Here is a 27,357-nt window from a genome sequence, read left to right as displayed (position 1 = left end):
TACTGTCTCCTTTTTAATTTCTCATGTGTCTCTTTAGTGCATTATGTTTTATTCCTGGTTTAAGGACAATTGGATGAATTAGCTAAGCAAGCTTTTATTAAACTAGGACAAAGCAAGCAGATTTGCTCTGCGGCTTGAGAAGGATACGCCCACTCCAGTTTGAGCTTCTCAGGAGGCAGTTCTGTTCTGATGTCGTCATAGTTGTCAACATCCGAAGGAATGAACATGGTAATCGGCCGACCTCGCATGAACATTTTAATATATTCTCCTTCTGTTGAAACATAAGACAAAAATTAAATCACATGTATTTCCCATATGACTGTAGGAAAGGAGATTATTGATACAATGAAAACATGACAAGAGTAGCTCTTGAAGTTTTCCATTGTATGTTTTTTTTTAACATATTATAGAGCTTATGTAGAAAACAAAGGGATACTATAAATACCTAGTCCAAAACAGCGAAAGTAAAAAATCAAAACAAACAACAAATCTGTGGCCATTTGTTTAGTTGAGAATAACTGTTTTCATCTGAATATAATTTAACTGTTTAAACTGACGTATTGCTACAAGAATCCTGAAAAGTTCGAGTAAAAAAAAAAAAAAGCAAACCTTCGTGACCGAGGTCTCTTAACTTGCAAAGAAGAGAGAAATTACTTATCTATCACACTAATCAACCTAAAAGTCAAGGCCTTGCAGATTAGAGTCCCTGCACCCCAAGGAAACAACTGACAAGGAGCAAACAGGAAACCATGGAGTAGAACTGTCTGCAGACCATGTAGGTGATATGGTGGTTCATCTCTAGACATATAATGGATGCCAGCTCAACAGCAAGAGACAAACCAAGGCACCCCCCTTAAAATGCATTAAAAACGGATTAAGTACTTAGAAAACATTTCAAAGAAAGAATGGAAGAAAAGAAGGGAGGGAGGGAGGGAGGGAGGGCCAACGGGCAATTTGAGAAAACATGCAACCCTACTAGTAACACCTCAGGGAAATGTGAATGAAAACCACACCGTACGTCATTTCAGACCTGTCAGAATGATTAGCAAACCAAACAAACAAAGTGCAGACAAGGATATGGAAAAGCAGCATCACTGTGGATGCTGCCGCCACTATGGAAAAGCAGGGCGGAGGCTCTGCAGAGACAATTCAAACAGAATCACTACATCATCTGGCGATTCTACTACTAGATATTTCCAAAATAATGTAAATCAAGAGCTTGATCAGATATCAACACTAACTTTCATGTTCACGGCAGCACTATTCCTAACAGCCAAGATCTACAAACAACCTAAACGGCCACTTCCAGATACATACGTGGTATATGCATGAAAGTAAGCCTGTCACAGAAAGACAGCTACTACTTGGTTCCTAGGACATATTTAAAATAGTCAAACTCATGAATGGGGTGTGAGGGTTAGCTAGGGTTACAGGAAAGGGGAAATGAGGATCAAGTGACAGTTCAGCCAAGCAAGAAGAGAGCGAGCTCCAATCTACTGCACAACACTGCACTGGACAGCATTAACTGAATTACATGACTCAAGACAGCAGAGCTCATGTCCGCTGTTCTTACCACAGTCAACCAAAACCACGATCTCGGAACAGATCCTAGGGAAAGGACTCAAACATCTTTTCAAGTTTAGATGAGAGGAAGCAAGAGCTAAGCTTTGCTGCAGTGAGCAGGCCGCTTCTCACTTCACCACTGGGCCTTCAGTTAGCCTCGTATCAACAATCAAATTCAATCGTAACACAAATATTTTCAAGACAGTAAGAAACAGTTTTTCTTTTCTTATTAGCACCATAGGTCCCGAAACAGCTTTTGTTTATACAGATCAACAGGTGTTTACAAGATCTTCAACAGTCAAAAACTAGAATATTTTTAAAAGACAAGTCAGAATCAAATCAGTATTGATTATACATTTCTAACCAGGGGAAAGAATGCTTTCTGGAACAGCTGGAAGCTGGGCATGGTGGCTCATACCTTCAATCCTAGCTATCAGGAAGCAGAGGCGGAAGGATCGTCCACAAATATAAGGGCAACTTGGTGTACAAAACTGAGTTCTAGGCCAGCTAGGATTGCATACTGAAACCTCTCAAAAAAACAAAACAGAAACAGCAGAAACCGCACCCCCCCCCCAAACAGATGTGACTGTTTGTTTCTCCAAAAAACTAGAAAACAACACAACCCTCAGCCCCTAGTATCCTGATGACCCCTACAGGTAAGTCACCACTATGAGAGGGCTGCTGAAGCTCAAGGGAAGGACAGAGGCTGGAAAAACAGCACAGGGCTGTCCAGTGCTCACTACGTTGTCTGGCACAAAATAAGTGTGATCATCCCCAACCAGAGGCTGATGTGATCTTAAAATCTCTACCAAGGACCCAAGTTTCCTAACAAAAGCAGTGCATAATCCAGTATTCAAGATTCAGTAGTTTATATAACATGAAGAGGAAGACAGATTACCTGTCAAGTGTCTGCCTGCAACCATCACTTCAGATTAAGAAGCTGTGGTTATTATGGGTGAAAAGTTCAAGTTATTTTTATTATTCTTACTCACAGTGCTCAGCTGCAGGGTTTGATCTAACAGGGTAAGACCTCCCACACTATGCTTTAACACCACATGATGCATGTCATTATTACTTCTGAATCTAAGAGTGGGCCTTGCTTCCTGATGATTTTTAGCATAGCTGAACTTTGACAGTAACTAAATAATTACCAGCTGTAAACATCTCCCTTCCAGAATCATCTTTACCCATATACTCGTCTCCTGGAGGCGGTGGTAAATCTACTCTTACAGGTATTCATCTGGGATACAACTTTCTTTTTTGATTATTTTTAAGGAACATAAAATTGTTGAATCCCCTTTTAAATTTCTCCTAGAATCTCTCATCCGATCAAAGGCGTACATGATAAATGTGTTCTGAATAAAAGTAACAGATTTACAGGTAGTTCCATTGTTCTTTAGAGGGAGTATGGCTAGCAAAGGGGAAGGGCTAGCAACAGCCCATTATAGAAAAAGGCTAAACAACTGAAGGAGCTCAGAATATCATTCTTCTATCCACTGTTGAGTAGCAAGATCAATTAGATCAGAAAACAAAGGAGCTATTGGTGCTCACTCGTTTTTCTAATATGAAGTTAAAATGGCAGGGTGTGAAATGCCTTGCCAGCTGAACTGGTACCATTCACACTAGAGACCATGCATATGAAGCAGGAACTTGAAACACTTTCTGGCACTGAGAAGAAAGCAATCAATTACGATGAAGGAAAGATTGCTGGGATCTAAATCCCAGCGTACTCTCTATTAGCTGTGAGATCCAGTTTCACTACCCTAGCGTTGAAAATGGTAACACTATTACTTAGAATTATTACTAAATAAGTTAACACACTGTGAAACATAATTTGAGGTCCTTGAAAATATTTGTCCTTCCTCCTTTGAGAAGGAACTTTTATTCTACTGTTCTGATACAGCGCCTAGCTATGTAGCCCAGGACGGTGTCACACTCGAGTGCTGGGTGTACAGGTATGTGTCACCATGCGGGACAAGCTGTGACCATCTAAACACTGTTTGGCAATTTGCTTATATAATATTCCATAAAATCTCTGCATAAATTTTAAAGTAGCTATCCACACGATAACAAGTATAGGCGAATACACCAAACTTCTGATGATTCTACCATGTACCACTTTAAAATCAAGGGCCATGAATTCAAGTATCCGAAAATGAGAGATGTGGGAAACGACAGGCTGACTGGGAATGATGCACAGGTATACTCACGTACCAGTTCAGGGGCAGTACTATTCTAACTGTTCACTTCTCAAGAGAAATAGCAAATCTATAATCTACTGTGAAACCTTTCAATGGTAAAATGTTTACATCTTTGGAAGTGTGTGCGAGAGAGAGAGAGAGAGAGAGAGAGAGAGAGAGAGAGAGAGAGAGAGAGAGAGAGAGAGAGATAGATAGATAGATAGATAGATATGGGGTGGAGGCAGTCAGGCAGACACCAGCCTGGCCAGCATATAACATACAAGCCATGGGTTTGCAACCCCCCCCCCTTTTTTTTTTTAAGCAAACAGCCCTTTCCTTGGGAATTAAGTACAATATGAGGGTAGCACTCTTTTCTTGCTGCAAATGTTTTCTTCAGACTTTTAAGTTTCCTTTCTTTTCTTTCTTTCTTTTTCTTTCAAAAACAAGGTCTCACTGTATAGCTCTATCTGGCCTAGAACTTACTATGTTGACCAGGCTGACCTTGAACTCAGAGATCCCCCTGCCTGTACTGTCCCAGTGCTGGGATTAAAGGCATGTGCCACCATGCCCAGTTCTCTCTAAGGCATCTTACTTTACAGTCAAATACTTGTATTGCTGTTTGTTTTACCCAGCAGTACTTTCTGCTGTCCTCACTGTGAACAAAGAGGAAGACAAACTGAAAGGTGTGGAGTCAGGAACTTATCAGAGTAAGGTTTAAGATCGGTGACAACAAGACCCAGAGTCTGGTGGTGCGGAAAACAGGTTTATTAAACTACTTCTCCTAGTGCTAGCAGACAGAGCAGGTGATCAATCCTCAGCAGGGAAGCTGCTCTCTGAGTGCAATGGCTGACCATTGCACTGGCACACCCAACAGTTCTGGGCTCAGTGTGTGGACGGAACGTAAACTGTGACACAGACCTCGGCTTTGGTTCTCCCGAATGCTCAGGCTAAAACATTATGTATTGGTAACTGAATCTCATCAGTGACAAAGTCACTGACTATAAAGGCAATTCTGTGAGATACTGATGAAGGCTATTCATCTTTTAAGAGGCCCTTGCCCAGCATGGGAACTGAAAAAAAAACAATCTTATGAGTTCCCCTAGTCCAATCCCCACTTTTCAAAAAGGGAAAGCATGGCTTAACCAATTGCAATAAGTTCTTAGTCTGTATTCCAAGATTCTGTTATTCAGAACTTTAGACACATTTCTACTGTATTAACTAGGTTCTAAGACAGGTGTGGTGGAGCACACTTTTAATCCCAGTATTCAGGAGGCAGAGGCAGCTGGGTCTCTAAATGAGTTAAAGGACAGCATGGTCTACACAGCGAGTTCCAGAGCTGCATAGTGAGACCGTGTCTTCAAGACAAACCAACCCCAGGAAATGTAGGTTCTAGATCTGCACTTTCCAACATCAGTCACTGACCCATGAATGGCTGGGATGTGCCTAGCATGAGTGAGATACATTGCAAGTATAAAATATACAGCAGATTTTGAAGACTTTGTATGGAAAAAACTGAAAGTTCATTAATAATTTCACTAATAATCCCGTATCAAAAAGGTACTATCCTGGCTATCTGTAGTAGGTTTATTACCAAGTGTCGCGCTGTCATTTGTCATAGGAAGTTTAGGTCACATACACGCTGTGTGACACCTTTCCACTAGAGAGCAGGGCACTCGAGTGAGCGGACACTCGTCCGGTGACCTGCCTGGAGTACAGTCACTTGTGTCATGGGTACTACTGCTCAAAGACTTCTCAATTCACCCACCCCTCCCGGGTTCTGCTTTGCGAACCCTGGCCATGGAGCTGGGTGTCTGCATCCCACTTCCGGGAGGCTGAGACAGAGCAGGAGTGCACGGCCCTTCTGTCGCACACCACTTGACACCAGCGGGGGCTTTACGAGATGCTACCTCAAAAAAAAAAAAAAATCCGTTTCTATTATGCAATTCGTGGAACTAGTAGCTCCTTTGAAAAAAGAATTTGAGTCTCAAACATAAGCAAAACACAGAAAAGCATGATACCAAATTGCCAGAACAGAACTAGGAAATTTTGACTTGATTCTGGCTGTTTCTCTACTAGCAGTTCTGCCCGAAACCATGCAGCGAGAAACCAGGAAGATAAACAAGACGCTGGATCAAGAAACTCTGGTTTCATAGTAGAAATTGACAGAGACCATTTTTGGAAGGCTTCCAAGATGATTTCAAGTCCCAGCTAATGACCCAAGCATCTACCTGTGCACCATGCGTGTCCAGAAGCCGCAGGGATCAGGAGAGGGCACCGGGTCCCCTGGAACTGGAATACTGGGTGGTTATAACTTGCCATGTAGGTGACAGGAATCAAACCTGGCCCTCTGCAAGAGCAACAAGTGCTCTTAACCACTGAGCCATCCTCAACTCGGACCAGGTTGCTTCATTGTAATAAAAATTTAAAATCCGGGCAGTGGTGGTGCACGCCTTTAATTCCAGCTCTCAGGAGGCAGAGGCAGGTGAGTTTAAGGCCAGCCTGGGCTACAGAGCGAGTTCCAGGATAGGCTCCAAAGCTACACAGAGAAACCCTGTCTCAAAAAAAAAAAAAAAAAATTAAAATTCAACAAACCAGGCTGGGTGTATTGGCATAAACCTTTCATCTCCATACTCAAGAAGCAGAGGCAGCCTCGTCTACAGAGAATTCCAGGCTAGCCAGTTTAGAGCCTGTCTTTTAAAAAGAAAAAAAAAAGAAAGGGAAAAAAAGTTCAACAAAACGTCATGTGTAAAGAATTTTTAAAAAATTTACGTGCATAGGCCATGAGTAGTGAATTGCGGTAGTCTAGTCTAATCTAAGCTGCTAAATCTAAATCCACAGGTAACAAAAAGACCCTAGTGATAGTGCCCACCAAATACGATATGTATTAGTTATACTAATTAGGTAATTTTACTAGTATGTAATTAGTTTTACTAATTAGGATACAACCCAGGTTTGAAAATTTGACTAGTATTAAAGTGCTATTTTCATCACCTTCTTTGTTCTGTAAGTTAGCAAAATTTCCTCAATTCCTAGAGGCAGGAGCATGCATACATGATAACACAAAAGACATGACACTAACAACTTAGGTTTAGACTAAGCTAACCTGGGAAACAGATAATGACGTCTGTGTACCTAAGAAACTCAATGTTAATTAAAACAATAAACCAATTTAATGATCTCTTTTAACTTCAAGCCACCTCTTACCTCCATCTGTTTTGGTTACAACTCTATCATAAAAGTACTTTCGGGAGGCAGAGCCAGGTGGATCTCTGTGAGTTCGAGGCCAGCCTGGTCTACAGAATGAGATCCAGGAAAGGCACCAAAACTACACAGAGAAACCCTGTCTTGAAAAAAAACCAGGAAAAAAAAAAAAAAAAAAAAGGACTTGAAAACATCATATACAAGAGTTTGCTTACATATTTGGGATTTCTCTTCCCCCAGAAAGGCTTTCTTTTTGAAAAGCTAGGGACTGGTGCCGGGAGTAACAGCTGCACAGTGAGACTGCCGCACACAAAGAGGGGAAGGGGAGTTCAGGTCTCTCTCTAGCTCCGCTTTTCCAATTAACTACGGCAGGAAAAGAAATACAAGGTTTCAGGGGTATAAGAATCTACAAATGAAATGCTAATGAAGCAGGATTCATGAACAGACTTTAACTTTTATTTTTTGGATTTTTTTGCCTTGAGTTTTCTGAGGTTGGGTTTCATTCTTAACCAAGTCTGTCCTGGAACTCCTGTCATATTCCTGCCCCAGCCTCCCAAACGCTGGGATCACAGGCGTAAGTCCCCACACCTATGTGTCTTATGTCTTTTTAAAACATTCAGATAAAACAAAATGCAAAGATATGATGAATTTGGGTCAAATTATAGGTGCTTCCAACAGTATTTAAATATAATTTTAGATAGAAAAATATTTCACAATCTTTATTTAAAAAATGTTACTAAAGGGGGAAAACCCAGAGCATTTTTGGTGGAGCTGTTCCCTGGAGAAGCAATGGGCGAGCAGCCTCGGGGTGCAAAGAGGAAGTTACCGTCTTCCTGTAATCTTGGTGTACATGCCACTGATGGACAGTGTCCACAGGATCTCACTGAACATGAGGACACTCAAGTCAAAACTCTCAGTGAGGGACGTTTCACCAAATCAACAGTTTCCCTCCAACCAACAGACACTGAACTGCTCTCAACCTATTTCTTTTTTTTTTTTTTTTTTTTGGTTTTTCAAGACAGGGTTTCTCTGCGTATTGCGTAGCTTTGCGCCTTTCCTGGGACTCACTTGGTAGCCCAGGCTGGCCTCGAACTCACAGAGATCCGCCTGGCTCTGCCTCCCGAGTGCTGGGATTAAAGGCGTGAGCCGCCACCACCGCCCGGCTCAGAACTGTAATTTCTAAGATCTTCTGTGATACACGTCATTTTGCTCCTATATCTCATGTTCATCTCACTTACGTTACAGCCATTATGCCTCTTGCATGAGTAAGGTGTCTGGTGAAGTTTCTATTGTGAAGAATAAACTTTTTAGAAATATAATGGCTAGCAAATCCAACACTGCACGCATCCTGTGAACAGTGATCTACCTGCTATACCTTATCACAGTATTAAAAAAACAAAAAACCTGCCTCGGGGCTTATGTACTTCAGATCCCTCCACTTACAAAACTCTTTCTCTAGATATTCACATATTTCACTCATTTTCATAGGACAGTTTAAATGTCACCGGATCAGAAATGCCAACCATTCTACTCTTTTTTTTTTGGTTTTTTTGTTTTTGTTTTTTGAGACAGGGTTTCTCTGTGTAGTTTTGCGCCTTTCCTGGAGCTCACTTGGTAGCCCAGGCTGGCCTCGAACTCACAGCGATCCGCCTGGCTCTGCCTCCTGAGTGCTGGGATTCAAGGCGTGCGCCACCACTGCCCGGCGAGTAAACTCTTATTCTTTCCAAATATGTGACATCTCATAACATTAAGAATTTGTTATACTCTGTCTTCACTTTTTTTCTCGGAGCTGAGGATCAAACCCAGGGCCTTGTGCTTGCTAGGCAAGCGCTCTACCACTGAGCTGAATCCCCAACCCCTATCTACATCTTGTATGTTTCAACTGTTTGCCTCATAAATTCCATGTGGTTCAGACATAGTAACTGTTGTAATCCTGAGTTCTTAGTATAGGGCCTGACAAAGTAAATACTCAAATTTTTGTTAAACAAACAACTAAATATATAAAATGGTTATCTGATAAAGGAACAATTCAGAAGCATGTCAGATCTGTAAGAGCTGTCAGAATCGCAAGATTATTTAGGGCTTACTTTTCTTTCCCCTGTTCAGTACACGTTTCTATTGGCTATTCAAAGTTTACTTGAGGGCTGAAGCAGGAGCAGAGAGAACAAACAGAGCAAGAATATAGGGTTCTAAGGAAGATGAGTAGCTGTGGGGAGAGAAAGGAAGGAGGGAGAGAGGAGGAGAGAAGAGCTAGGATGCTAGCATGGACTCTGAAATATGTAACAGGTGCTTGTATTACCAGTCTGCGCTTTGATACGCTGACAGGTGCCACAGGTAGCCGTGTGTCTCTCTGCTGGAGGAAGGGAAACTACTCCTGTTGGTAGATGGCAACTAGTGTTCTAAGTTCCTGAGGAATGCTGGTTTTCCTCTGACCTCCAGAAATCCTCCCATAGTCCAGGCTGAACTCACTGGACTGCCTTTTGGAGTCTGGGGCATTGGAGTTTAGGTCCGAACACAATCTTCAGTGAGCTCAAAAAATGTTCTTCAGGGCTGGAAATGTAGCTGAGCGCATGCGAAGCTGTGGTCTACATCTAGAGAATGTGCAGTGCTTGCCTAGCATGAGAGGTCTTAGGTTTGATCCCTAGCAAGCATTGCATAAAAAGAAACCCAAACTACAACCGGTTCTTAGTGGGTAAGTTACAAACAGAACAGTGCTGTCCCAACTGCCACATCTAGTAACAAACAGCGCTAGAGGAAACGTTACCAAGTTCTAACTGCTAGCAGCACTTTTACCCCTGCCGTAAATATAACAAAACCCAAAGAGAGCAAGTACAAAAGGCTTAGGTATCTAGTGAAGACGTAAGCCTTTCCTGAAAGCTTGCCCATGTACATCCTTTCCCACTGCCAACTGCTTCCAACCAGGGCTCCTGCTTTCGCTTTCTCTCTCTCTCTCTCTCTCTCTCTCTCTCTCTCTCTCTCTCTCTCTCTCTCTCTCTCTCTCTCTCTCTTTCTCTGTGTGTGTGTGTGTGTGTGTGTGTGTGTGTAAAAGCCTTGCACTCAAATGTATAAAAAAATGGAAAGGCAGTCTTTATTTGCTGTAAGTTGTCAAGTTTGATATTCATTTGCATGGCATATTACAACATTTTTATATTTTAACTATTGATGCTAAAATCATTTTTGGACATTCTTTTAAAATTGTAATTTATTTACTTCTTAGCCTTTTTTTGTGTGCCAATAACAACAATTACAAGCAGAGACAGGTGGATTTCTGCCAGTTCGAGGTCAGTCTGATCTATAGAGTGAGTTCCAGGACAGCCAGTGGTTATACAGAGGAACCCTGTCTCGGGGGTGCGTAGGAGAAAATTCCAGTATAATTGCTCAAACTAAATTCTACCTCTTTTGCCCACTTCTCCAGTGTTTGGTCTTTCAGTAGGGTCACTTATCTAGTTCTTTCAAGCTAGTCTCCACAATGCCCCCATTTCCTACCTCCCACACTCTCCACCTGGTCAACAATTTAGAATCTATTAGTCAGGACAGAAACTAACTATGTAACTGACTACACAAGAGTCTTGACAGGTCCACTCTAGTGATTACTCTCCAGAAAGAATAAACTAATTAAAGAGTAAAGAGATGTACTCAAACTGTATAACTAATGCTAGTGTGATCAATATGTGATATCATCCATTCCCATCCCTGGGAAACTGTTTTGAAGGTAAAATTCTTGTAACAAAATTCAACTTCCTTTTTTCCTCTCCGCCTTCTCCCAAGCACTGGCCCCCTCCTTCCATTCTGCTCCTCTGCACACTACCACCCAAGAAATGACATTATTTTACCTGTTCACCTGAATGATTTTGAAGATTGTGCCAATACAGAGCACTCTCACAAATTGATGTTAGGTTCCCCTTTCCCTTCCAAACATACTGAAGAAAGACAGCCCTTTCTCAATTCCTGTATGAGGATTCTGTCAGACTGGAGTGTGATTGGAGCGTGTCTCTAGAAGATTTAGTACAGCCACCATCTTTGGATACAGTGTTTCCTAGTTTTCAAGTATGTCTGTACGTACTATTCCGCCATGTGAAGTGAGCTTTGCTGTGGTTATTATTCTCAGGTCAGAACACTGTTCAAGGATACTGCCATTTGGCCTAGGCCATGAGGCCCACCAAACAGAAGAACTGGGACCCATGGCTGTCCACATTCACTGCTCTTTCTGCATATAAGGGCCTCTATTTAACAAAGTTTGGCTAGAATCAAAACTGTGTTTTAAGTAGATTCAGTATTTTCTTTGGGTATGTCAAACATTATGTAATCTATATTCTTATAATGCAAAAAATTCAGATCTACCTGAAGAATATCACATTTCAACCTTGTTTATAATTTCTGTGTAAAAAACTTACGATCTAAAGAATATAACCAATATATATATATTTCTTTCTAGAAGAAAATAAAAATTCACAGGAATTAAGTTAAATTGCTAACAGAAAATTTAAGCACATTTTAGCCAATTAATAGTCCAGAAAACAAAGATAGCTGTGACACCAGAAATGAGGTGCAAAAAGCATGCACAGAAAAGGCATGGTTTCATCTAAAACAGCATGCTTCAATTACATTTGCAAGCAATTTGAGGAGAGTGTAAAAGTGATACATAAAACTTACCCACTTTGCTATTAAATATTCATATACAGAGTTATCCTGTTTCAGTCAGAACGAGCCAATAGCAAGTAGCCAGAAATAACAATTAATAAAGGGGGAAAATTGAAGAGGAAATGCTTTGCTAGACTCATTATGAGTCTTAGCAGCAAGAAACAAGTGATTATTTGCAACCAAGTTGGCAAGACAGGAGAGTTAAAATTTATCAATCTTTTAAATGGCTTTTCTAAGTATAATTTTTAGAGGAAACATATTTTTTGATTTCTTTATGTTGATATATTTATTTTTACTGTTCACCTTAATTCTTCAGATCTCACAGAAGACAGTTGTTTATTTGTTTGTTTTTCTTTTTTTCTTTTTAAAAAAGCAGTTGTACTTCCTAGTCAAATTACCATGGTATTTCCTTTGTTAAGAGGAAAGCCAGAAAGCAGTAATGATGAAAAGCCAAATAAGAGATCCAGAAGAGGCCGACTCGGGAGGCGCCCGCTGCAGAACGTATCCTTACCTTGGCTGTTTTTTTCACGGGTTGACATTTTTGCTGGTTGAGACAAAAATGACATATCTTACAATAAAAACTGAGCATTTTCTTAAATGACTACAGAAATATGTCTTTTTGGTTACTATGAACTAATAAATTATACTGAATGAAATTGTCATATTCTTATGAATCAACAATAGTTAAAATGATGCTAAAAAGGCAAGTATTTTTAAAAAGAATTTTTAATTTACCTTGATTGATGATGACATCTTTATGTCTAAAAAAAGAATGCAAAGAACACATTTATTTTATATGGCTCAGCACTAGAATCACCTGAAAGAATTAAAAATTTTGATGCCTAGCCCATATCCTAGATAAATTGCTACAAGTAAAATTCAGGAGTAGTATTTTTTTCAGTTTCTCAGTGGTTTCAACTACTAATATATATACTATTTTATAAAACAACAAATATCACACATAATGATCAAAACAGTGAAAGTACACAAAAAAAAGAGTATAATACTAAAATCTTTCAAGATTGAAATATTGGAGAAAAATTAATAGGAAGACAAAGCTTTTCTATGAAGACTTAACAAAATACACTGACTAGAAACAATCAATCAACTGAAACAGATTAAAAGGTTCAATAGGCATGTCGTCACACACAACAGTACAGAGACACAATTATTAATTTTCACATATGACAAATATGACTTAACTTACTTGTCTGCACTTTTTATAACCTTTGATATTAGTTTTGATGTTGAAACGGTTTTCAATAATTTATTACGACTATCATCTGAATTTTCCCATGAGTTATGTGACTTTTCAGCTGTTGGTGGACGTTTTATGCTAGAAAAAACACATTAATTTCTTAGATGAACGTTTTGAGTAGCAATGACATGTAACTGACAGTTTCAATAGAGAATGAAAGGAGAGATTACTGCCCTTAAGGAGTCCAGGGGTGAGGAGGATTAGTTGGAAGGCTGTGGCTGGATGAGTGGAGGAGTTAAACAAGGCAATTAGAAGTCTGTGTTACATGTCATTCAAAAGAGCCACTAAAACAAACACCATCCAGAAAAAGACATCTCCACAATCTGCTGTTAATACAGGAAAATGCTTAGATGGCTATAGACTCCTTCTCATAATCTGTAGCTATAAAAATACGAATTATAAGCCTGAAATGAGACTGTACCTTTCATTCTGTATGTAATTATGTTCATGTAGTTAATTTATACATGACACAAATTTCTAAGTAAGCTGTGATGCTAAAATGGAAGCTTTTGTTTACAGTTTTAGAGATTTTCATCCAGGATCAGAAATACACACTATGTGATACAATAAAAAGCTATTGGCATTATCAGTGAGGATATCCTGCATTTGTAACTGAAATTTTATGGTTTATAAATGACTTTCTGGCTGCATTGCTAACTACCCCGAAACTCATCCAGTCTTCAATACTTCTGCAACAGTGCATCCAAAGAGCAACTTAGAAGGGCAAGCACATTTCCAGGAGACGCTAAGCTGAAAAGGAGACTCTGGGACAAAGAGACACCAAGTTAGTCAGAACCTGAGAGATCACGAGCCTCGCCTGCACACGGTAAGAAGTTGCATAACATTAATAACTCCACAGGAGCCCAGGCAGAAGGACCACAGACCCTTAGACAGCACAAGAATCTGCATCAGGCACAGAGACAAAGCATTCTGTAAATGGTAAACATGCATTAATCAAGTGAAGAATATTTTGGTTTTTTAAATTTCCATTATAGACTTGAAGCAAACATTAAAGTAGCTATTGAGAAATATACTGCAAATCTTTTAGAGTGATTGTCATTTACTTTACTGAAGTTCTACCCAGTGCTGGGGATGCATTAATAGTTTCCTCAAATTCCTCTGCAGTACCATGATAATAAAGTATCTAAGGAATGCTAAAACTTGAGTCCATGTTTCTAAATAGTGCCCACCCTGCTCCGCCCCTTCTTTGAGATAGGGTTTCTCTGTGAAACAGTCCTGGCTGTCCTCAAACTGGCTTTGTAGATCAGGCTGGCCTTGAACTCAGAAATCTGCCTACCTCTTCCTCCCAAATACTAGGATTAAAGGTGTGTGCCACCACCACCCAAATAAATGGGCCAAATTAATTAAAACTGGTATCAATATTTGTTACAAGGTAGCTAGCTGCGTCGGTGAGCCCTGGCGTGCACGTCTATACCCCTAATTTAGGCTCACACACATTTGTTAGAATGTTTTTCCTTTCTCTCATCACTTTAAAACATTAATTATTATGGAACAGAGAAAAGCTCTCAAACAAGCCTTTAGCATAGAAAAGATGAGGTGAAATGAATTCATTTCCATACTCAAGCAAGAAATTATCCTCCCAAGACCCAAAGCTGAAATTGGGATACAGCCACAAGAACCATTTGTTTAAAGGGGCCTTACAAGTTGAGGTTGTAATGATGCCAAAATGTAGTGAGGATAATTAACATGGCAATTTCTATCCATGGTTATAAATTTAAGCATAACTACCTAAAATTTTTTAAATATTCTGTAATTTTATTATAAAAATATTGTTTGGGCTGTTTATACCTCTTTCCTTTCACCAAATTGTTTGTAACTTAGTTTCTTTGCCAGTTACAACTGAAAAATTATGGTTCTAAATCTTTATTTCCCGGTGTTCTAAAATACAGATTCCAAGCAATGAAGAAGTTTTCTCTTGGACTCCATGGATAGCCAACTTTTCCCAAATCACAGAATTTAGGTATCTTTACAACCGTTCCCTAGCTCTGTACTTGGGATAGTTAAAACCTTTTGGTGGGAGCGGAGCTCTTGCTCTCTGGAGTTTGTCTGTTTATTTGGAGAGGCTGTGAAGAGGGCTGGGGAGAAGGTGATGCTCGCATTTGTGGGCTCTGATCATTAGAATGAGACTCCTCTCTTTTTTCTCTCTGTCCTTGTGGCTTTTCTTTCTTTTTTTCTGTACCACTGTAAAATAAAGTATAACATGGAACAACACATATTTAAACAAACTTTAAAATCAAAATAATAAAGTGATTAAAATTCAAGACCCTAAATCATATAATTAATACAATTTATATTATTTTTATTCAATAAGGAAAAGTAATTTTTAATAAAGAATTAATTTTCTAAAACCTAAGATAATAATCCATTCTATGAAAAAAAAAATCCATCCTATGAAGATTGCCCTTTAGAAGTGACCTCTAATGGATTTTTGTCATTTTGGTAGATTTCAGTGGGGCTGGAGAAGCTCTTTAACTAATTCCAACTTATCCACATCAGAGCACTGGAGGGTCTTTGCTTTCCCTGTACAAAGAAACTGACTGGCGACACACTAAGTGCTCACATTTAACCCAGCCTAGTCCTGGGTTCCTCTGCCTCTGTCAACTGAGGCTTCTCTCTGTGATGAGGAGAAGGTGGGCTGTGGTACTGAGCATCAATTCAGGGACTCACATATGCTAGCTAAGAACTCTCCTGATGAGGTATACCCAGAGTCTCCAACAAGAGTTTTAAACTTCCTAAAATGTATTGTTTATTTCAAACCTGTTAATGCTAAGTTGTTACTTTAATTATAAAAGGTAAGTATAAAAATATAAACTATACATGAAAAGAAAACTGTAGTTCTGTGAAAACCAAGTTTTACGCTGCAGAAAGACTGGAGGGCTGGAGAGAGGGCCCAGCAGTTAAGAGTGCTGGTTGCTCTTTCAGAAGACCTGAGTTCAGGGCTCAGCATCCACATCAGGTGGCTTAAACCACCACTCCAGCTCCAGGGGGATTCAGTGAACCTGAACACAAATGTACTCATAATTTAAAAAAAAAATATATGTATATACATAAAGAGGCCTGGCATGGTTAGCGCACACCTTTAATCCCAGCACTCAGGAGGCAGAGGCAGGAGGATCTCTGTGAGTTCGAGGCTAGCCTGGTCTACAGGACAGCCAGGACTACACAGAGAAACCCTGTCTTGATAAAAAACAAAACAAAATAAAACAAACAAGCAAAAAAACAAAAAAACAGCAAAAATAAAACTAAAAAATTTTAAAAGTAAATTTAAAAAAATGATATTAAATGAAGGTGAAGTAATTTTTAAAGTCACAGAAAAAGAAGAAAACCAAATACATTGTTTTGCCAGAGTTTTACATTTCTTATTCTGCCTTTAAACAATTACAAAGTTACTTATAGGTGTATTTTATGTAAGACAGTCAACAAATGTGATCAAAGATACATCCTTTGAAAAGGAGGAAGAAGACTGTCCTGACAGATGACTAACTATTGATATATTTTAAGTTAAAAAACTGAACATACTTGTGTATAGTCTGTATGACTCTTCACTTGGACCCTTAACTGATAAAACACTGTCTAAGTCTCAGCTGCACCCATGAGCAGTACCGCAAAGGACGGACTCAAGACTTGCGTTCCAATATTGAAAGGGTAGAACTAACTATGAGCGCTCTAGTTCTAAAGCAAAGGACATTTAAATTTTATAAGAAGGTATGCTCCAAGAATATCTGTCAAAATATACATATATATAATATATTAATAAATATATATAAATAAACATGTGTACACGTGTATATAGCCTATACAACTCCACTATCACATTGTAACAGTTAGGAATGTAATAACATAATCCTGACTTTGACATTCTGAATCCAATTCAGTTCTGATACCTTTGCACCAGCCACTGATTACTGACTCTGTGTTCAATTTTTTAAAAAGTGTGTGCTAAGAACAAATTCTTACCAGCAAATTGACTAAACCTTAAAATTAGAAAACTGGGCCTGGAGATGGTCAGCAGGTAATGGGCTCCCTGTGTTAAGTGTGAGGATCTGAGTTTGGATCTCCAGCTCCCATGTAGAAGCCAAGCATGGCAGTATTCACCCGGAACTCCAGCAGTAGAGGGGAGTGGGGGAGGGACACACGTGGATCCCAGGGGCTTGGGAGCCATCCGATCTAGGCAAAATTGTAAACTACAGGTTCAGTGAGAGGCCCAGTCTCAAAAACTAAGGTAAGGAATGATGACCATCCAAGATCAACCTGTGGTCTCCACAGATATGTGTGTGTGCACACACATTCACATACCACACAGAGAGGGAGGGAGGGAGGGAGGGAGGGACAGATGGTCTGAATTAGATGTCACCTCTTTTGTAATGGTCTTCAAACTATTGTTTACGCTTAAAAGAGATTTCCCGTTGGGGTCCTAGACCCCCCTTCCCTAGTGTGCGGATCACTAGACTGTAACAGCACAGCAGCCAGCTAGGAAAACCAGCCACAACTGAACTGTCACCGAATACAAAGGGATCTCACTGAAAATGACACAGTAAGGCTGGGGAGGTGGCTCGGCAGTTAGGAGCCCTGCTGCTCTTCCCAGCACCTACACTGCAGCTCACAACACCAGCCACTCCAGTTACAGGGGATCCAGAATCCTCTTCTGGTGGGTGCTGCATGGTGCGTTCACCAGACGGCAAAACATGCCAAGGAAATAAAAACGAAACCATTTTGAAAAATAATACTATAAATGTCCACTATGAACGTTTATTACAATGTTTTCTCCTGAAAATGAAGCAGAGATAATTTTAGCACTCTTTAAAAGGGGAAAACAAAATCTGGATTCTGTAGCGACATTAGGTTCTGGAAGGAATGTTTAAAGAACAGAAGGTTATTTTGTCGCCATTCTTGTGACCACCTGTTTGGTTGAGAACCTGTAACTCCACACTGTAACCTTTTGGCCACTGACACTAGTTCACTGAGTCAGCATACATCATTCTACTTTTTAAACCGTTTTCTCCTTGGGCGTTATAAACAACACAACCTGTTCAGGGCAGCTGATTTCCTGTGACCTTTCCAAACTCTATGTGCAGCAGTGAAAAGAAAGGTGGAGCCGGGCAGTGGTGGCACACGCCTTTAGTCCCCACACTTGGGAGGCAGAGCCAGGAGGATCTCTGTGAGTTCAAGGCCAGCCTGGGCTACAGAGCGAGATCCAGGACAGGCACCAAAAGTACACAGAGAAATGCTGTCTAGAAACCACCCCCCCCAAAACAAAAGTAAAGAGAAGGTGGGAAAATGCCCTTTAAGCAGTATCACTGGAACAGTGAATTAATACTGGGTTAACAGATATGCACGAGCACATGGTAATCTAGTCTGTAATACACTAGAACGTTTAGAGTGCAGGAACTGCAGCATCCTCCTGCCTCTACTAGCCCTGAACATACTAGAATACTTTGAGGTGAACCTCAGTTTTCCGATTTTTGCTAAAGAAGAAGTTATAATAGTCTTTAACCCCTCCTCCCTAATGAAGTAGAGATATATTAAAGAATCTAGTTTGCCTTTAAAATGTATGAAATATGTCACTTGCTAAGGACAATGGACTTGTAGAATTTCATTAAATGTATCAATAAAGTCTTGCTCAAAAACAAAACCAACAATAACAACAAGGTTCTAAGGCACGAAAAGACTCTTTCCCTTGAGTAAGCACCAAAAGCTTTCTGAATAAACCCAGCAGTGATACTGGAAGCACGATGGACTCGGGCCAAGTGTCTCACCCACAGTTAAAGAACTCAAGATATGCGCACCTGACTACCATACATACGGCTCTATCTGTGATTCTGCTCATGAACAGCCTAATTTATCATGCATACTGGTGCACTGTCAGTTCCCCAACCCCATGCGAATCAGGTACCTTTTAGCAGCAGATGAAAGAGTTTCTTTTCTTGCTATTGATACAGAGCTGGTGTGATTCTGTTTTCTGTTTATACCACTTCCATTGGTTATACAGGACATGGAAATAGCTTCTCGAAGGCTTGGTTGACCTAGGTAGTTAGAAAAAAAAATTATTATTTTTTTTGTTTGTTTTTTTTGTTTTTCGAGACAGGGTTTCTCTGTGTAGCTTTGCGCCTTTCCTGGAACTCACTTGGTAGCCCAGGCTGGCCTTGAACTCACAGAGATCCGCCTGGCTCTGCCTCCTGAGTGCTGGGATTAAAGGCGTGCGCCACCACCGCCCGGCCTCAAGATATTTCTTAAAGAGCAGCATTTTAAAAATTAAGTCTAGTAGTGTTTAAGAACAGTGAGCAGATGGCCCCACCTGCAGCATTCAGCAAGTGGCACCACTGTCCTGAGATTTAATACCATCAACACAGACCAATAGAAAGCTACACTGAGCTGCTGGGTGCTAGATCACCTGCTCAGCTAAATGGTGGCTGTTACATGGCAGCTCTGAAGCTCATGACCCAACCATATGCTTTAAATTTCTAATATTATACACAGCAAATTTTAGAGTGCTATTCTATATAAATAAAGTTTAACTATGTAAAACACCTTTTACAGTAAAAGGAATGGAATAAATGTCTGGTGGGTAGGCAGCTGTGGTCAGCAAGGGTCAAAGCCTCAGATTAAACAGGCCTGTCTACTAAGAGTCAAGTTTATTTCAAGGTTGGAAGTAGAGTATAGTTATGGACTCAAGCAAAATTGAACTGTTCAACTAAGACAATCTCATGCTGGTTTTTCTTTCCAAAACATAAAATTACAAGTTGTACATGTAGGACCTAAAGTATCTGGCATTCCAGAGTGTTTCCAACTTGATGTTTAACTGCATTTTTGACAGGTCCTGGTACTCACTCGTACTGTAACTACCTAAGGGGCATCCTTAATACAGTGTCCCAACTCCTACCACAGATGGATGAGCCAAAAGAGAGGAAAAGGCGGAGAGCAGCTGCATTTCCTTTTTAAAACTTCTTGGGAAGGCACTTACATACAAGAAGAGAAATGCCCCTCAAATGACAATTTTTTGCTATAAAATCTAGCACTAATATGCCACACAGGTGACTTCTCACATTGATGATTTTTGAGATTATCGTGACAAAATACTTAAAAATGTTCAAGTCAGTTGCATTTACCATGTCTGCAATGCTGTGACCAAGGGAAGGGGGAGGTACCAGGAGGAAGACCTCGGCTGCTCCAACCTCAGTATCTGAGGGTCACTGTCAGGTGCTCAGGTACTCCAAATACCTCTTCCACTTTCTTGTTCTCTTCATTGTCTGCCTCCCAACACCTTTCCTTAGTCTAATGACTTTATTCCTTAAGAGGACAGCAATATACCCTCATTAAATTCTGTCTTCTCTATTTCCAATTATTGTGGAATATTTCCCCTTTCCCCTTGTCTCAAAGAAAGATACCCTTTAACTTCTAGCCCACTATTTTCAAAAGTAGAAATGACAAAGGAGGCATTAGACTCTTGTATAGGAACAGCCCCTGTTGCTTGGCCTGAGACAATAGCCACCAACATACTTCTAGACACAAAAGTCTCAGAAGAGTTGTCTAGATAAGGAGGAATTATCCTCATCCTCTGACACAATTGTCACTGATTTTAGTTTAATGCTTTCATTAAAGAGATTCACACCTTCCTTCCCAACCTGACTAATGTAATTTTCCTACTAACAACCTATGACAAGCTTTGCATTCTCCCATGTTATTCGGGATAAGAACTAAATGACAATGCCTAGGCCTTTATAATATCCCAAATCTACATAACAAGGACTGACTTTCTGTTATATTTCAATATTTTCTCTGGGTTCTTTTATTTCTCAAGCGGTGACTATACAATGCTTTTTATCTTTGGTTTATCAAGTTTCCTTGGTTTGAAAAACTGCTACCTTTAGATAAACTTGGCTTTTACTTCTAAAGCATTCTGTACTAATAGTTCATCTTTGTATAATGTCTCTGGGCTGTACTCTCAAATTATATTCACTTGGTCACCTCCTCCCCAAGAGGTCCTAATGGGTTTCCCAGGTACCAGCTGTGGCATAATTTGTCTTCCTGGCAGTTAAAATTGCCCAAGTGTTCTCTGGACTTTTCTTTATGCTCCAAAGTTCAGGTAATTTTCTTTTGGCGAGGACTCAGTTGTAACTGGTGCTTAAGTTATGAACATATGTCGTCAAAAGGAAAGAATTCTCTGATAGAGAAGGTATACCAGAAACTTAAATGACTGGCCACCTTAAAAAAACTGGAGAAAAAACTTCCTACCTTGGTTAAATGTCTGGCATAAAATAAAGAAGAAAAATGTGGGCTAAGTTTTTAAGTTCATGGAATAAGACAAACTAAAAGAAAAGAACTAAATATACTGCAGTGACTAGTTAGGTGTGCTGCTGATTTTGGCATTAAGTGACAGCAGAATTTCATCAAGCCATTTAGACATACACGCATCATTAACATTTACTGTCAGCCACACCTGAGGCCAAGTTCTGTTCGCCACAGTACTACCATCTAGCCACACCAAGTGTCAGTCGTCCTCAGCAGCAGTTACGCTGACTCCTCTTAACCACGGTGTCATAAAGAGTTCTTACCCTGTTGATCCGAGGTTTAATCTCATCTCTAAGGAAATAGCGCGGACGATGATGAGCACTATCCTATCAATAACTTATGGAGAGTGACTACAGAGACACTCAGTATCTGGGGGCATTTCTACTAAAATCTGAAACCGTGTTCAAGTCTCCTAACACTAGCTGCATGATCATCTATGTACATCCTTTTGTATATTTAAAATCATTCCTACATTACTTTAAACACTCAACATGGTGCAGATGCTCTATAAGTACAGATTATATTCTATTGTTCAAGGGAATGGACATAAAAACTACAGATGTTTAAAGATGCCTGCAGGTTTTTTCTCCCTGAACGTTTCTGAATGATGCTGGCTGAAGCTACAGATATAAAATCTACAGATACAGTACTGACTGTACTAAATTCTATTTCAAAGGAAACTAAGAACCTAACATAGTAGAGTTTTCAACAGTACAATAAATAATTCCATTTTAATTAAAGTTTAATTGTATTTTAAGTTTTATGAAAAATTTTAATTTGAAAACATTTTGCTTAAATATTCATATTTTCATACCATTAATATATATTAATTCTAGTAATTAAAAACTGATGATCTGATTTTAGATGATTTGATAGCATACTATATACAAATCCCAAGAGAAATATACACCTGCTTAGAGTTTTCAATAATAAAACTTATGAAATTTTACATCTCTTCATGTCTTATTATCAGTGTTAGAAAATGTAATTAGACAAAAATCTCCACTAACAAGAAATAAGTGATTAGTCTTAATGAACTGTGTTCATCTATAAAAGTTTTTTCAATCAAGTAACTCAAAGAATAATCAATGAAATGGTTCTCATCTCAAAATGTAACTACACTATCAGCAAAGTAAAAAAACTGAGATTTATTTTAAAAATGTCTTTCCTTTACTTTTATTTTACGTATGAGTATGTATGAGTGTTTTGCCTGTGTGCTGGTTTGTGCATCAACTTGCATGCAGTATCCGTGGAGGCCGGAAGAGGGCAATTGGATCCTCTGGGATTGGAGTTACAGATGAACTGCCTTGAGGGTACTGGCAATCTAACCTGGGTAGTAGCCAGTGCTCTTAAATGTTGAGCCATCTCCGTAACTCCTAACTTCATTCCTTTTTAATTCTTCTTTTAAATTGAATTCTTGGTAATTTTGTTAGAGCAATAAAAAGAAGAATAACTTGTGTATGTGTGTATCTATACATCCACACAAACATAAACATCCACAGAACTGAATATTATCCCCCATTTAAAAAGTCCTCTTTTCATTTACAACAGCATGCACAGAACCTGGGGAGGACAGTGTGTTAACTGAGATAAGCCAGACAGAGAAAGAAAACAGCACGTGTTCTCATGTGTATGTGGAAGCTAGAAGCTGATTTCAAAGGAGTAGAGAAAAGTGCCTGGAAGAGTGAGAAGTGTGTGAGAGAAAAAAGATGGTTAATGGGTACAGGGGTGAGGCTGAACAGGAAAAACTGACTTGCAACAGTCTACACAGTACAGAAAGATAACTATGGTTGACAAAAATTGTTTGAATATTTCAAAAAAGTTACTAGAGAGAATTCTGAATGTTTCTAACACAAGAAATAACAAATGTCTGAGGTGACAGGCTGATTACCTTTACCTGATCATTCCACAGTACATACATGCATGAAATGCTACAATGTACCCCAGAAATAGCCCAATTATTACATGAGAGTTAAAATGAAGATCTATAAAGTACTGCAGACAACAAGGAAACATTCTTATTCTGGCTGAGGGTAGAAATGCCAATTAGGCAGGAAGCTTGCTCTAAAGGTGCACCCACTTTATCAAGCCTGTATGTGATAACTGATCCATTTCCCCATTCTACACTAGCAACTTCAAAATTCTCTTATAAAAATCAATTCTTAAGCAAATCAGTTATAGTCTTGACTGTGGCAGTCTTCCACAGTTGATTCTCAAAAAGATATAAAATGAAAGATTAATTAAAACACACACACACACACACACACAAAAAAAAAACAAAACAAAACAAAACAAAAAACCATAATCCAAAGTGGTTCCTACCAAGCCAAAACTTAGGCAAAACCAAGGCAAAAGCCAAACTTTAAAGTTCCTTATCTCTTGTCACTGACATATGCCCAACTACCACTAATAATAAAGAACAATTCTTCCTCCTTTTCTAAATCTCCACTATCTACATTTAGGTCCAAAATGCCGAATCACAAAAACAGACAGTGTTGTTATTCTAACCCCTTGACTCTCTCCAAAACTGTCCAGTTTACATCTCCCCAGGTCACTCACCATTTCTTTCACGTCCATGCTCTTCCACTCACCATTCTAACTAGCTGGCACAGTTTTTTCCCTTTCATCTACCATCTGAAACCTATCTTACAAGACACAGTGGCGTGTGCCCACGATCCCAGCACATGGCAGGGAACCAAGGGGCACCTTGAGTTTGCGGCCATACCTGCTCCACAGGGAGAGCCACTCTCAAAACAAAGTGAGCAAGAAACAGAAACACGACTGCTTTACTGTGTCAGAGAGAATGCAGGCAAGACCGACGGTGAGTGATCAAAAGGGCTTGCTGCCATCCTGATGACCCAAGTTTGACACCGTAAATCCACAGGGTGGAAGGAGGAAACCGATTTCTGCCAAACTGACCTCTGACACACAGAATAAACAAACAACACAGCTCTGACAACTCGTGTGTGCATTTGTGCGTGCAAGCGATAAGCGATAAAACCTGTGCTGGGTTTTATCTCTTTCTAGTATATCTCAGACTACGGGTTTTGTTCTAGTTTTTGAGCGGTACTGGGACTGAACCTAGGACTTTGTGCAGACAGGCAAGCACTCTTCACGGATCTGCATCTCTCTCCACCCCTGGAAGTAGCGGACATTTTTCTATTTAAGACTTACTAGTTTCTTCCCTGCCCTAAGATCACCCTTGGCAAATCCACAGAAGCCTTGCTTTACCAGTTCTTATTACCAGCACCGATACCATCCTCCTCTTTGCTATCGCTCTGTTCTCAGCATATCTGTACAACATCTTCAAAAGTACACAATGGGGCTGAGTGTATCTACAGCTCAGTGGTACAGTGCTCCCTAGGATGCACCGTGGGGGTCCTCAGTCACATCCTCAGCACCATAAGTCAATGGGTAATATTAAAATTGCCTTCAATCAAGCATCCTTTTGTAGTTTCCATCATCTTTCCCTTCAGGCAATTTAAGTCACTGATCTAACTCCACAATTTTCCTCAACCAGAGAATTCCAATTACATTTCTCAAAATACTAGATTTTCAATACTGCTATCACACTAAAATTGCTTTTGCAGGGTTTTCTAATATGCGCACACATCAAACCCTGAATCTAAGTTAATCACCCTCTCTGCGGCAGCTGACAGCTTGCATCACTGTTGCTGAGCTGGGCTTTCTTGTTTTAGAGTCCTTTCTATCTATGAGTCCCCAAACCCTGATGGCTAACGGCAGCAAGAACACCTCACCTGAACTTCAGCGATCTACATATGCCCACTCATACACCACCACATACACCTCAGATTCAGTATTCGAACACTGGACTCACAGTCTTTCTTGGAATCCAGGTTAACTGTGTTGTGAGTGTCTGTCTGGTGAGCATCTAGGATTACGTAGTGTTTTCTTCTGTGCTGATATTTTATTTGTGCTCTCACAAAAAAAAAGCTTGCTGGGGGACCAGAGGACAAGCCAGCCCCTATATTAAACATAGACGTCAGGTAGTAGTAGCACACGCCTTTAATCCTAGCATTCGGGAGGCAGAGATTCATCTGAATCTCTGTAAGTCCAAAGGCACACTGGGAACAGAGCCAGGCATGCCTTTAATCCCAGCACTAGTTAACCATTGAGGTCTGGAGGTCTGTACAGTCAGGCAGGAAGTGATAGAGCTAGGCGGAAAGAGGAAGCGATGTAGCTGGGCAGGGGGAGGAAGTGAGACGGCAGGGCACAGAAAGGTACATAAGGCGTGAGTATGCAGGAAGCAGCTCTCTTGGGCTGAGGATTTCCTAGCAGTAAGGACTTGTGGCTGGCTTGCTCTATCCCTCTATCTTTCAGCTTTCACCCCAGTATCTGGCTCCAGGTTTTATATAATAATAATAATAATAATAATAATAATAATAATAATAATAATAATAATAATAATAATACAGTTTAGCAATTCATGTTACAGTCTTCTAGTCCTGACTTACTGCAGTCTGGGTAGAGCAGTACAAACCTCCCTTTTCCAAACACTGCTGAGGATGGTGACCATGCTGGTCACTACACCAAGAAATGTTAAGTTCAAGTGCTTGATTAATTTGAAAGAATTAAAAATTCTTGGAGGTTTAGGAACAAAAAGGCTACATCTGATTTAAATGAGAGCAACAAGGTCTTAAGGACTGTTTCCTCAATATTTGGATGTTGAAATTCCCACTGTACTAAGGTTGGCAATAATTTAACTACTAACCACAGAAGGCTTAGGATGAAGCTAGTTAGATAATTTACAACTATTTAATCATGTTTATGTAATAGGTAGACTGAATGCCTAGCTAAATTTAGGACAGGAGGCTCAAAAAGATTCGCTCCTTGACCTCAGCAAATTTATTATATAGTTAGAAATATTATGATGGAAAAAGCCTATAAGTGAAGTATTACACGGGGTTCCTAATTAAAATAGTAAACTTCCGGAATTTGGGGGAACAGAGAAACCTACTATAACCATAAGTAATTCACAAGCAAACATTTTATATTTCAGTTTCAAATTTCAAAAGAAAAGGGCAGAAAACACAAGACTTCTATTTACAATGCACTTAATTACCTTTATTTGGCACAGACTTCTTCACTGAGGCTACATGATCTTCAGAGATTGCAAGACGCCTCAAAACATCAGCCAAAGCTGCCTTTAGCACAGTGATTTCATCTTCCTGTTGTTGAACTCGTGACTCAAGAGCTGAGAGACGATCCTGAACATCAGAAGTACTTGCAGCAGAAATGCTATCATCTAAAACAGAAAATATTAACCATTTTAAAATCTGACTGCTTGAGAAAGAACTTCCTTCTGGTGAGAAAACTACCAAATCAGTTTTTTTTTGTTTTGTTTTGTTTTTAAGGTTAAAAACAAAACAAACAAACAAAAAAAAAACAGTAATTTTGCCATGATTACAAGAGCAACTTCTGTAAAGGTATTTTTCAAGTTATTAAAATGATAAAATTTTCCCATGGTTGATTCCCCCACCCACACACACCATGGTGATACCACCTTAGTTTTCTTATTAAATGTTCCTACATACATCACTTTGGAGACATAAGTGCTACAGGCCACAGAAATATAGCGTAGGAATTCAGCTGACTATAGCAAAAGCTAATACCTGGAAGTAACCAAGGGTCTTTCCAGAGGATAAAGCCGAGTCTTAAGGAGTTTTGGTGATATCGACTTTTGAATATTAGCCATTTCCTGCTATGAATTTCTCGTGTAGCTTTTCCATTCCTAGAACAGTGTGTTTGATTATTCATTGGGTACAATTTTTTCTATACAATTGAAGTATTTGGATATATATCTCCCAACTGTGCTAAAAGCAGTCACAAAGCCAGACCCCTAATTCCAGGCCTTTCTGTAATTATCGTCATTAGCAACACCCAGCTAGGGCCATCTCTGGACAAAAGCATTTTATCTGAGATATTTCTCAATTCCAAGGACAGACTGCAGACAGATAAACATTTCAGTCTTCCTGAAATAAGGTAAATATTCATACAGAGACAACTGCCAAGGTCAGGCGGATGTTAGGTACAAGGTTTTGTTTCTTTTGCAAATTAAGCTTTATCCCTCCCTTCTTCCATAGCCTTAGTGGTATCTCTAGACTTCCCCTTTAACAATTAACTCAGAACAAAAGGGCTTTCACATACCAAGTACATCAAACTATGATGCAGGCTTCCTAGCTA

General features: G+C 39.6%; 1 protein-coding gene across 12 annotated transcripts in view; it reads right to left on the bottom strand.

The window, feature by feature from the left end:
* Eml4 (EMAP like 4) overlaps positions 1-27,357 on the bottom strand; it is a 132,209-nt gene that overhangs the window by 38,294 nt on the left and 66,558 nt on the right. For 2 of the 12 annotated variants that reach the window (XR_013046958.1, XM_006990509.4), the window contains exons 2-8: positions 26,237-26,419; positions 18,758-18,887; positions 14,872-15,045; positions 12,793-12,921; positions 12,321-12,346; positions 12,097-12,129; positions 148-271 (exon numbers count right to left, since the gene is read on the bottom strand). Coding sequence is in view for 8 of the 12 variants with exons in the window: in XM_006990509.4 (XP_006990571.1) it covers positions 148-271; positions 12,097-12,129; positions 12,321-12,346; positions 12,793-12,921; positions 14,872-15,045; positions 18,758-18,887; positions 26,237-26,419 (799 nt within the window). In the remaining 4 variants the exon portion in view is untranslated. Of the gene's footprint in view, positions 1-147; positions 272-12,096; positions 12,130-12,320; positions 12,347-12,792; positions 12,922-14,871; positions 15,046-18,757; positions 18,888-26,236; positions 26,420-26,786; positions 26,900-27,357 lie in introns of those variants that run through there. The other 10 variants (XR_013046960.1, XM_016008817.3, XR_013046959.1 and 7 more) reach the window with 7 other exon arrangements.

The sequence above is a fragment of the Peromyscus maniculatus genome, chromosome 22 (genome assembly GCF_049852395.1).
Source record: "Peromyscus maniculatus bairdii isolate BWxNUB_F1_BW_parent chromosome 22, HU_Pman_BW_mat_3.1, whole genome shotgun sequence".
Lineage (NCBI taxonomy): Eukaryota > Metazoa > Chordata > Mammalia > Rodentia > Cricetidae > Peromyscus > Peromyscus maniculatus.
This window is presented reverse-complemented; position numbering and strand designations above follow the sequence as displayed.